Source organism: Python bivittatus, unplaced genomic scaffold (assembly GCF_059951505.1).
Source record: "Python bivittatus isolate LINGU-HERP-01145 unplaced genomic scaffold, Pbiv_v1 ctg000000_np1212, whole genome shotgun sequence".
NCBI lineage: Eukaryota > Metazoa > Chordata > Lepidosauria > Squamata > Pythonidae > Python > Python bivittatus.
This window is the reverse complement of record NW_028277028.1, coordinates 5,042,761-5,055,367: the sequence shown is the minus strand read 5'-3', so window position 1 is coordinate 5,055,367 and position 12,607 is coordinate 5,042,761. Positions and strand designations below refer to the sequence as shown.

Sequence of the window (12,607 nt, the reverse complement as noted above, 5' to 3'; positions counted from 1 at the left end):
GATTTGTGTCTTATTATTTATTTTCTTCTTACTTCCCCCTAATTTCTGTAATAACGACCATGCTTCTCTACTGGATGTCTTAAAATTAAACAATTCAATGGTCTCCATCCATCCATAATGAGGATCAGGTTAAACAGACAGATACGATCTGGCTGAAAATAGATACTGTGCTGAAAAGCCGAGATATGAAATTATTTGGAGAAGTTGATTGCTCCATGTGGTGAGTTGAAGTACACCCTTCTGTTCTTCAAGGCACATTTTTTGGTAGTCTATCAGGTTCCATTGAAAGGATCCTCCTCCACCAGTAATTAAAGACTTGGATTACTGTTAGACTATAAATGGAATGGGTGCCTGTTTCAGCTCTTTCTGCTGCTGCTGGTGTATTCCTATTGGTCCCCAGAATAGTTCTTAAATATCGTGCTTGATTTTGTTCAAGTAAGAAGGCCTTTGATAGGCCCCACAGATCTGCGCCATATGGGTATACTTTTTGCCTTGTGGATCTTTAAAATGGGGAGCAGAATGTATGGGTGGTTATAACTAAGTAATTTAGTTAACATTTTAGAACTTGCTGTTGCCCTTGCAGAACTTTGTTTGAAGTGGTTGGCCCAAGACCCTTATCTGTAAAAACCACCCCTAAATATGAGAAGGAATCTATTTGTTTTATAGGCTCCCCACCCAAGTGCCAATTGTGTTTGGTCCATCTTTTCCCAAAAACCACCACTTTGGATTTGGTCTTATTAATATTCAAAGAGTTGGAAGTGCAATAAGCACCAAATTTCCCCATCAATCTTCTCGGGCCTACTTGTCATTTGCATACAAAAGGATGTTGATATGATCTTTGGCATATGAACATCCATAGAATGGAGAAATCCTGGGATGTCATTTACATAAAAATTGAACAACATTGTGGCCAAGGTACATCCTTGTCTGACACCTTTATAAGTGGGTATACTCTGTGTAAGAGAGCCATTGCCTCCAGTATGGACTTTCAGGAATGTATTTATATAGAAGGCCTTTACCAGGTATAGAAGTCTGGATTCCATATTTAGCTTGGCAGGCTTCTTCTATAAAATATCTCTTTTTATGGAGTCAAATGCCGCACTGAGATCTATGAAGGATGTAAACAAATTTTTACCATCTGTTGTATATTTAGTTATAAGGCGGTATAGAACAAAGCAATTATTATTGTAGAATACCTAGGTCTAAACCCAGCCTGTTCTTCCACTAATATTTTCTTCTCTTCAAAAAGGGATATTTTGCGTATATCTTAGCTGTTATATCAATAAGGCTTATGGGTCTGTAATTTTGGGGGTTTTCCTTGTCTCCTTTTTTGTATATGGGAACTATGATGGAGAGTTCCCAGCCTGCTGGAATGTGGCCAAAATTGTCTATATATGTAAACAGCCCTGCCAGCAGTGGAGCCCACCAGTCAATGTGGGTCCTGAAAAGTTCTGGAGGTAGGAAGTCTTCGCCAGGTGCCTTTTGGGTTTCGGTGACAGGATAATGTATTTGATTTCTGTCACTGAGACTGGTGGCCAAGGAAGAAGATTATCAAGGGTCAGAGACTCAGTAGTCATCACTTCTGGATGATCCTGCTTGGAGTTGGCAAATATGTTATTATAAAAATCCTCCCAAACTGTAACTGAGATAGGGATATCAAATCGAAGCTTACAACTCTTTCAGCATGCCAGATACGATGTTCCAAAATATGACTGAGTTGGACCCTTTTGCTGACTTTTCTAGCTCAGACCAAACTGTAGCTGTGTGTTGAGCCTTCTTGGTGGCTATTAGTTTCTTGCTAATAACTGCATCTAAGTTTTAACATCTTGACATGATTATTTAACGTGGGGTTTCTTTGAACTGAACGCACAGCTGCTTTAAGGTCTTTCTTGTCCTTAAGGAACTGTAGTAGATGAATCATAAAAGTCAGCATGCACCATTTCTGGGAATAATAGGGAGATGCCCTTTATCAGTTGTTCACAAGAATCGCTTTGTATGAGATGGGTGGCTATATAAATGTGATTAATACATAAGTAAATTAATCTCTTCCTCTGTACCTGAAACATAGCTTGAGTAGTTATATTCTTTATATTGCTTAGTTTTATAAGTTCTTTTCCAAAGATCATTTGACTTATATATCTATCCAATTTTCATACTTCTTCTATCTGAATCTATTGCTTTGCTGTGTCTTCTAACTTAAGTGGAATCACACGTCCTAAATGCATTGCTTGATGCATTTTATAATTTTAAAGGTGGGTTCCTCCATCCTTACTATTTCTGCAAATGCCAAAGGATTTTTCTGGTAACCCTCAACCTTTTAGCATTATTTTTTTTTCATTTTTTTCTCTGTCATATCACTATGTATTTTTTCTGGAATTTCAACTGGTAAGACTTGAAATAAAAAGTTCAGTTTTGAAAGTGCCTTCATTTTAACAGCTGCAACTTGAGCCAGCAGAACCTCTTGGTATTTCTTATGCCACCTTTTCATTATTTTCTTCCAAGTAGGAATAAGGTTATTTTCAAATAATTTATTAATATTTCAGTAATATTAATTCCTAAGTCTTTGAAAGATGATATGCCATTTTCAGAAATCTCAGCTAATATTCTTTCACGTACTTGCTAAAATGCAGAAAGAGGTATCTAATAAATTAAATGTGCCTCTTTCTGCATTTTAGTAGGTATGTGAAAGAATATTAGCTGAGACTTCTGAAAATTCATTACTAAACTTGATACATTCATCAATTCCTCCAACTCCATTCTAATATATTTTGAAGACCACCTGGGATTTGAATCTTGTCATCAGCAAATAAGTTTAATTTTCTGGACTGGCTGTGCTGGCTGCCAGCCAGCAAGATAGCAAGCTGGATGCTGGTCATAGTCTGGAGAGAGGCAAACTCAGGCAGAATGTTTAGAAGCAAAGAGTCCATTTCACCTAAAGCTAAAGACCTTGGATCTAAATAGCTTGGGAACTTGTTGGCTATTCTTCCTGATACCAGCCAGGATAACAAGGCCCAGCAATGGAAGGTGGTCATTCCATTCGTGAACTCTTGTCACAAGGATAGGTTGCTTTTCAATGTTAACATATAATTCACGATAGACACAACAAAGACATAATGTGTGCCATCCTAGGGGCACACATAACTGTTTGTGTAGCTACATTCTGCATTAGTTGAAGTTTCCAGATGCTCTTCAAGGGCAGTCCCATACGGAACACATTACAGTAATCCACTCTGAAGGTGACCAGGGCACATGCAACTGTGAGTAGAGGCTCATGGTCCAGGTAAGGGCACAACTGGCACACAACACAAAGCTCTCCTAGCCATGGCCCTCCTAGCCATGATTGTCACCTGCTCCTTGAGCAGGAGTCATGAGTCTAGAGAAGGACCCCAGATTGTTCACCGGGTCTATCTGGGGTAGTATTACCCCATCCAGTATGAAAGATGGTAAAGTCCCAGATCCAGAAGGCCCAAAAACCCAAAGCCACTCAGTCTTGCCAGGGTTCAGCTGAAGCCTGTTGTTCCCCATCCAAACCCCCACAGCCTCCAGGCACCGGGACAAGACATCAACAGCATTGGTTAGTTCACCAGGGGCAGAGATGTGTCATCTTGTGGAACCCAGGAAGTCTGCCTTCTCTGTCACAGTGTCTGCACTCTGGAATGATATTCCCCCAGAGATCCAGATAGCTCCCTTCCTGATGACATTCAGGAAGTTATTAAAGACCTTGCTATTTTCCTAGGCTCTGTGTCAAAATGAAGATTGCGCTTCTGCTGGATGAGTTTTCTTTGGTTATACATTTGTCCCAGGACTGTTCATGAAACTATTTTGTATTTTGTATTTTATACTTTATATCTTATACTTTAAACTGTAAGCCATCCAGAATTGTTGGGAGTTGGAAGCCCTATAAATTGTATAAGGACAAATTGATGACAGAATATTTCATCTCTTCCACAGTAAGGTTCACAACCAATTTATTGTACAAAAGCAATAAATATAGTGTTGAAATACTTATATTCTGTGCCTCCAGGTGACTGACCAAACATCTCCTTTGAGACATAACATTAATCACAATCAGATAACTGAAAACTGCACAGCCTGTGCTCATCCCTGTGACAGCTAGATGAGTTAATTGCAGGTTGGAGCAACCTGCCCATGTATTATTCTTTCTCCAGACGTGTCTCCCCACACATCTACAGTTGACTTCTCTGTGTTTGTAGAATAAGCAAGCCTAACTCAACCCATTGCTCTCCAGATGCATTGCAACTATACTTCCCAGAATTTTCAGAGGCCAGAACCAATGGCCATGCTGTCTTGGAATGTTGGGAATTAGTCCCAACACATCTGAAGGACTCCATGCTGAGGAAGACTGGAACAAGCCAGCATTTCAAGAACACAAAGGAGTGGGATGGAGTGGGGCAGATTTAGCTCAAACATTCCATAGTAAGGGTGGATGAAGTGTAAGCCCCTCATATATTATAGCACTGCCAATGCTATCATTCTTCAGTATTGATTATACTGGCTACTAGGACTGAGGAGAATTTGAAAATGTCTGGTGGAATCCTCCAGATATGAGAAAAACTCTTTCCTAATGTAAACTTAGCTCTCTTTTTCCAGAGAACCCTATTTAGTCTGTTTGGCATATGACTTAAAAATTAACAACTTTACCAAAATGTATGGCAATACAGTGCAAATAACTTCCAGCTGTCTAAAGTTGGAAGCTCTGACAGGCATAAGATTAGAATTTCAGTAAAGCTTTACCAAGAAATGATGACAGAATTATGAAAGCTGAACTAGAGAACCAGGATGGAGGCTGCTAAGTAATGCTGAACTGAAACTGCAATGAATGATATTCTTGATGGAAAGTGAGACTGACACGAAACTGCTAGGGAATGTTTGCCTTTCTATTGCTTAGATCAACTTATGGAGAGACTGCTTTGTTTCAGAAAAAGAGATTGCAGATGTTTTCCTCCAAAAATAAGTTATGAGAATTCTGTTTTAAAAATAGCTTATCAACAACTTCCTTCTGGAACTATGTACAGCAGGTGGAATATATAAAGCTGATCATACATGATTTTAATTACTCTCAGGTCCCCTTTTCCATATGGGAATTCAGAAAAAGACCCTATTAGCAAGTTCATAATGTTTAATGACTTAATACGAAGGTACCCAGAGAATTATTCTAGGGGCCTTTTACTCAATCAGTAAGGAACAACTCTGGTTTTCAAATAGGTTTCTTAGACAGGCTTGAGTCTTTCAAAACTGCTGTTGCAGCTGTTGGGGGGGATTAATGAGGTGTTCAGGTTTAGATCTGATAGGTCCTTTGGTCAATCACATATGTACACAACATGCCCAAACAAACTTGTCTCGCCTTGTAGTCTCTTTCACATCAACTTGAACTAATTTATTCTTGGAAAACCATGAATTCCAGAGAGTTTAAATGTACATGTCTCTGCCTGAGGTGTCATTCACACGTCCTCATTGAGTTAATCCTTCATCTAGGATGCCTCACAGATTCTTAGTACAATATGAAACAAGATTTTTTCCCCTAATTATGTACCTATTCTTGTATAATTTAAACATTAGGAGTTTTTTGTATAAAGATTCAACTGAACAAGAAAGCAAGGAATATATGATAAATTTCTGTACAGAAAAAGCAGATTCCTATTGACCTTTTGGTCTTTTGTGGGATATCTTCAAAGAAGCATTGAGGTGGAGGGTTGTTGTTGTTTTTGCTTCATCTCTGAAACAGCTAGACCTAAAAACCAAAAGGGGGTACAAAGACAATTAACAGGCTAACAAATTAACACTCCAACTTGCAAACAAGTCACTGGCTTGCAAAATGGCTGAATTTTAATCTCTTAAAATGAATAAAACCCACATCTTCTTCATTTACATGCATAGGAAATACTCCAAACTAGGAGTTAACTCCTCCAGGATGCTGGTCATGTTTTAAAGCAAACAGAACAAAACAGACGTTTAATTGAATACAGTACGTTAGGAGTAGGATAGGCTCTATTTTAATCTGGCAGTAATGAAAGCTTTAAAATAATGTTATCTTTTACTGTATAAATGAAGCAAACCCATTACTATATGAGTGTCTCTAAATCTGAGTTTGAGTATGAATACCGATTCCAGTGGGGAAGACTAGGTTTTGCCACAAAAGATGACCTCCAACCTGGAAGGGGAAAAGCTATGATATTTTACAGCTAGAGGCAGAAGCTGTAGGACCAAGGGTAGAAAGAAGTGGGATTAACATCTCTCCACAGCCTCAGCATTAACTGGCTGGCATTTCTTCTTCATTCATTACACAAAGAAAGACCACTTAGAGTAAGATGCACCTTTCAAGGACACCTGGCAGCACCCATTCCAACTACCAAGGATGTAAAAGAAGGCTGCATACTGGCACCTCTCTTATTTAATTTTTATATAAATGATGTAGTAGATCAGCTGAAAAACCCGAACTTCCATCCATCCAAACTAGCAAAAGAGACATATTATTATACTGCTATATGCAGATGATGCAGTAATCCTCTCAAGGGCACCCATTGGACCCAAGAGACCTTTTAACACCTTTGCACATCATTGTAAAGAGAACCAGCTAGAAATCAACTACTCTAAAACGAAAATAATGGCATTCACAAATTGGTCCAAAAAGTGCTCCTGGATGATTAACAACCACATAATTGAGCAAATGCAATGTTTTTGATACTTGGGGGTAAACTTCCAGGCTAATGGAAATAAAAGGGCCCATGCTTCACAAAATGCCCATAGGAGAGCAGCAGCTATTTTAAGATTTCACCATTCCAGAGGAGGTCAAAATATACCTGCATCCACTAAGTTCTTTGAGGTCAAGCCCCTAGTTCAATTACTCCATGGCACACAACATGGACCACTCCACAACCTTGCACCACTGGGAGTTGTTCAACCTAAATTTTTAAGAGCAATTTTCCAAGTTCCTCACTGTGTCCCTAATGTTTTACTACACATGGAGGCTGGAATGGTGAAAGTGGAGATTAGAATACGACAAGCTGTGTTACACTACAGGCTGAAGTTGACACTTTTCCCTGTAGGCTTAGTTCTACTGACATTAGAGGACAGATTTCAAAGCAGGTGGAAACAAGCAGTTTACAACAAGCTCTCTTTCCTAGGACTTTCCCTCACTTACTTATATTTTTGGGCTATGAGCGAGCAAGGGCCAGACCTAAGCAATGTTTGTTTGACATAGGCTGTCAAATGGATGCTGGTAATACCACTCAGCTTCCCATGGCAGATACCCTGAGATACACTCTGGCCCCAGCTATGTATCTCACACAGCTTAACATCCTGACTCAGAGAAGGGACTTCACTTTAGTTCGATTTGATGCTCTCCCTTCAGCACTTCTGGCTGGAAGATACAAAAAGATGCCATATCCATTACAAGTATGTCCCTGTGACTCAAGACAGGTCGAAACTATCGAACATGTTCTTCTGGATTGCCAGATTTATACAGAACCTCAAAATGCTCTAATTACCCCATCCCTGACCAGCAAAACAGGATTCACCAGCCAATAGTATAAGCAAATTCTACTTTCTGACATCAACTCTGAAATAACTCACAAAGTTGTCGGGCTTTGCATGGCAGCATGCAAAATCAAGCAGATTGAACTTGCCTGAGTGTGGATAGCCAGAAATGGCTCAGTCTCAGCATTAACCATGGGTTACTTTTTAATGTATTCTTTTAGGCTTTGGTGTGTACAGGCCATGTCAGCTATTGTATCAGTGTTTCTCAACCTTTGCAACTTTAGGAAGTGTGGACTTCAATTCCCAGAATTCTTTAGCCAGCATGGCTGGCTGAGGAATTCTGGGAGTTGAAGTCCACACATCTCAAAATGGCAAAGGTTGAGAAACACTGTATTGTACTATATCTTCTGAGGTTTGACGGGGATCTGAAAGAGAAGTTTATAATCGTCATATCCCTTTTGGATAATTGTATTGTTTTATCTACCAATATTCTTTTGTATTTTGTGTTTTATATTGCTATTTCAAAGTTTATACTACTGTATCAGAATTGCTCATTTTAATCCCTTTTCTCTTTTGTCACACATGTGTAGCCTGAGCAAGTATCTTAGCATTTTTTTGATTTAATATTGTCTTTTAGCCAAATTTTTTGTTTGAATGTACCTTTCCTAATTACCTTGATATTGTCAATTTAGTTTTGGATATTTGAATGACAATTCCCTTGTGCTGGTTAATGACTGCAATAAAGTCTTTTGTTTCATTTTGATAAAGAAAAAGGAGAATAACCACTTCAAGAGCCTTGTTTATTTCTGTAAAAATAGGTAAAAGATTTTAGCCAGGAATCAGTTAGACATTTATTTTGCTGTGTGTATATCAGAAGCCTTATTCTCTTATTCTGATTTCTCTGCGTAAGTAAGGCAGTATGTATAATGTCAGCATGAACTCAAGATTTATTTTTTTCTTTATTAGTTTTCTTGGAAGCTGATATAAAATGTGAAAGCTATTTCTCTCCTGAGGTTGCTAATTATCTGCCAAGAGTATTGTATGTATTCTTGCAAATCATATAACCTATCTGAGGTGTTTTTTTAAAGTTTGATTTTATTTTTTGTGAGTTTAATTTATCTCCCAAAAGGGGGAGGAAGAGGTGAAACCATTAGTTTCAAAAGCTTGAATCATACTTCTCTAAGTCAACCTTGCAAGGCAGATGGGGGATAGAGGAAGAAGAGAGATCCCATCATTAGTTATAAATGGGGCTCAACATTCAAAGGTATTTCATTTGCTACAGAAACCAGAATGCTATCACAAAATGTGTTCACGTGCATGTTTGTATAGAGAGAGAAAGAAAAGAGACTGTATTTCTGTCCTGCTTATTGGTGAATTCTCTGAGCACAGGAAGCAAAAATTAAAGGAAAGTGTCATCAACCATTTCAATTATTATATTTTTAAAAGACCAAACTAAAATAAGTATTTCACCATTAAAATAATTTAATTAGTTGCACATCAGTTGTACAAAAATATTTTGACAGTGTTCCATAATTGTTCAATAAATATATAAATAAGTCTTAAAAGACCATCTCTCTTATGAATGTGAAACTCCCATCTGTGTGCTTATGGAATGTGAAACTTCCAGATGCCTCTTCTCAGTGAAGAGTTTTTAAGTTAAAAAATCTCTAAACTATTCTATAACCATTCTTTCAAATACCTAGTTTCCTCAACATAAACATTATAATTTTAAATTTTTATCAGGCACAAACATTTTCTAGTATAATAAATAATACTTCATATATGCTTATATTAATAAATAATAAGTTAGAAACCACTGAAAATAATGCACATTTGTGAATATAATAGGCCTTTCCACCAATGCTTGGCACAGGTGACATGATTCTCTGCCCCTCAGCCTCCCAACAATCCCATGAAGCAGAAAGGCTGAGAGTGACTAGATAAAAACATCTCAGGAGTTTCATGGCCAAACTGGGATTTCAGCCTGGATCTCCTGAGACTGGCACTCTAACCTGATTCTCACAATAGGCAGCCTAAGGCTGGCTCTGATTCAGCCATACTTATGCAAATCTATTGGTTTCCCTGTGCCCAAGGGCAACAGGATCTATTGCCAATTTGTGTTACTGTCATAGTAACCTATTTAACCACCACGGTGCTTCCATTTGAACTGCATTTAGCAATACATTTTGCTTTCCAAATCTTTCTTGCTATCTCACCTTTGCATCAGGGCATTTCTTCTATGCATATGATACATATATTTCTAAAGACTTTCTCTGACTGAAGTTGTACAATAAATACATTTTCAAAATTCCTTGATATAAAAGTCTCTTCTTAAAATGTAGGTTTGGTGGAAATGGCTCAGCTTCTTTCAAGGATCCCAATAGTGAGATAATCTGAAGCTTTTCTTACGACTCTGTCTCGGAGTTGGTCTCAGCCCTGGAGTAAAAGAAATGCAAGAAAAGATAAGAAAGAATGCAGAATTGTTTATACTGAGATATATGGCTTTAAAAACAATCATGTTCGCTTCATTAAGTTTCCAGAAGAAAATACTGACATGGAGTCATGCCGGTCTCTGCCCAGGTATGCCCAGTTTTAGACTCATTCCTTTATTAGTCTAACAGTGAGGCTTATCTCTGGCCAATTCAGTGAAAACTTGATGTGTTTTGACATCAGTTAAAACACAATCCTCCAGGAGATTCTCTTATACAAGGTCATGACAAAGCTGAAATTGCAATCCTATGCTTGCTTCCCCTTAAATAAGCTCTGTCTTTGATGGTACTTCTTTTGAATAAGCACACACAGAAAAATTGTACTCTTAAGATTCTTAAAATTAGAAGAAAATAAGCACTTACTTATCCAGAAAATGCTTGATGATTGCTTTCACCCATCCGGCCGTGGGTTCCAAGCATACTTGCCTGCCATTCTTAAGAACTGCACTGCAATGAATGAAAATCAGGAGGATCAAGCACTGAGTTTGCAGAAAGTTATTATCTGTCAGTTTGTCTGTTTGTTGATTTAGTTTATGAGGCTGGCATGCTTCTCCAATCATTCAAATCACATCAAGCATTTGGTTAAAATGGCTTGTAATGACCACAGTAACAACAGAACTTTAAGCAAGAGCAAAGCGTTCTAGTACTACTGATGCTAACAGTTCATAGTATTTTCTTAGTATTTTGACTTAAGTGGGAAAATCCAGAAGATCTGTGCACAAGCACTGCCTTTGTTTCAGTGGCGATTGGGCAGCAGAGCCTCCCGGTAGATTATGCCCTAAATCAACACACAGCACCAAATATGAAGTAGCAGAAGTGTACTTACATGACCTCAATGTTCTTACAGTGTGGCCCACTTCGGATCAACCTGACACTCTCAAAGAATTTAAAGGGGATGAATGTAGAATGGGTGCTTACACATTGGCACCGAAGTTCACTCCCTACCCGGGCCATGGAGGCTCCTAGAAAAAAAACAGGTATACAAAATGGTTAAATTTTCCTTATTATATATTTTTAAACTCTTTTTCAAAGGTTTGTTTTAAAATGATTTTCATTAGGTCTGATTCAGTCCCATTAAAAAAATCACCTCAACTGTCCCCAGAGTCATTAAGTTCATTATTCCTATCAGTGTTCTCTTGTCTGTTACTGTTGTAAAAAATTAATAGCATTTTGACTTAAAGAATGCAGAAAAAATATTTACATAACTATTGTGTTACTGGATGAGGCTATATGTCTACCTCTAATCAAACCTTTTACTTTCATTGTAACAATCATCCAGATCATTAAAAAGACATGATAAATGCAACTATTCCCCATTAATATTTCCTAAGATCTAGTGCTCAAAGGTAGATCGCTTTGGATCTAGATGTGCCATTTATTGATGACACCTTCTGAGAGACCTGTCTTCCTAAATAAATTTATGCATAAGCTGTATTTAATACGTTTCACTTAAAAAGCTGATAAACCAAAAAAGAAAAAATACAAAACTCACTTCTATACAGTTTCCACCTGAGGTCAGCAGACCTCTGAGAATCTATTTAGTGTTTTAATTATTAAATAACAGCTTCAAAACAGTTTTTGCATCATAAGCCATTATTGTCCCTCCTGACAACAGTAAGCACAATGCAGTGCTTACGTTCCACAGAAAACTCTTTTATCCTCTCATACAAACTCTACCTACCTTCTGTCAGTGTTGCAGAGACCAAGAGAAGAGCCAGAAATGCAGCTACAGCCTTGGAGTCCATGACAAGACAGGGAATTACTTTCTTGGCTGGGATCCTGGAAAGCAGAACGGTGTTTTGCCGAAGAAGGTCTGCGTTTGACTGAACTCCACCGTTTCTCTGACTTATATAGTGAAGGACCTTGTCAGAGGAAATTCCCAGGACTTGTAAGGCACTATCTTAAAATGAGTCATTAGGAAATCTGGAAGCAAAGCAGCTTCCGAGTACAGCGATGACAACTTCTACTGGTTTACTTACTTCTACAAAAGTGCACTTCAGCAACTTTTAACTTTGGGTTCTTTTTAAAATCAATATGATGTTTGCATTTTCTAAAACAAATGCATTGCCTGAAGAGCAGTGCATTTTTCTGAACACCTGGAAAGCCTATATCACAAGGTTGGCTGTCAGAATCAGTTGAGTCTTCTGTACCCATATTTCAAACACAAAACATAATAAGAATTAAAACTGCCTAACGGAGGAACATATTTCTCCTCTAGACATGCAAACTATTAACCCATGCATCCCCTTTATCACTGCACTCTCTAAGAATCGGATGAAATAGTTTTATCTAGTTCGTGTCACTGAGTTCGGACACTAGTTCCTTAAACTTTATTTCAAAATATAAACCAGTTTCTTTACCCAAGATTTCTATTAAAATTACAATGGGATATTAGCATGCTTAGACATCATGTTTCTATAAGCTAGCTTTCCATGAATCCAGATGGGATCTGTTAATACATGCTTGAGAAATGGATTGGAAGAGTTCAACAGATTCATGCTTTATGCAATTAATTAACAACTAATTCTACTAATTCAAAAAAGGTACACTGCTAGGGGTCAGATTATGAGTAATCTGGTGCACAAATGGCTCCAAAGCAGTGATCCTATGCTATTGGTCAT

General features: G+C 38.0%; 1 protein-coding gene across 1 annotated transcript; it reads right to left on the bottom strand.

Moving 5' to 3' along the window:
• Nucleotides 1-8,978: 8,978 nt before the first annotated feature.
• LOC103060378 (interleukin-8-like) lies at nt 8,979-11,788 on the bottom strand. Its single transcript, XM_007430661.4, has 4 exons — nt 11,668-11,788; nt 10,813-10,948; nt 10,350-10,433; nt 8,979-9,933 (listed from the first exon to the last, which is right to left on the bottom strand). Exons 1-4 carry the CDS (start codon nt 11,729-11,731, stop codon nt 9,903-9,905), a joined length of 315 nt encoding a protein of 104 aa, XP_007430723.1. The 5' UTR covers nt 11,732-11,788; the 3' UTR covers nt 8,979-9,902.
• Between the last annotated feature and the right edge of the window lie 819 nt (nt 11,789-12,607).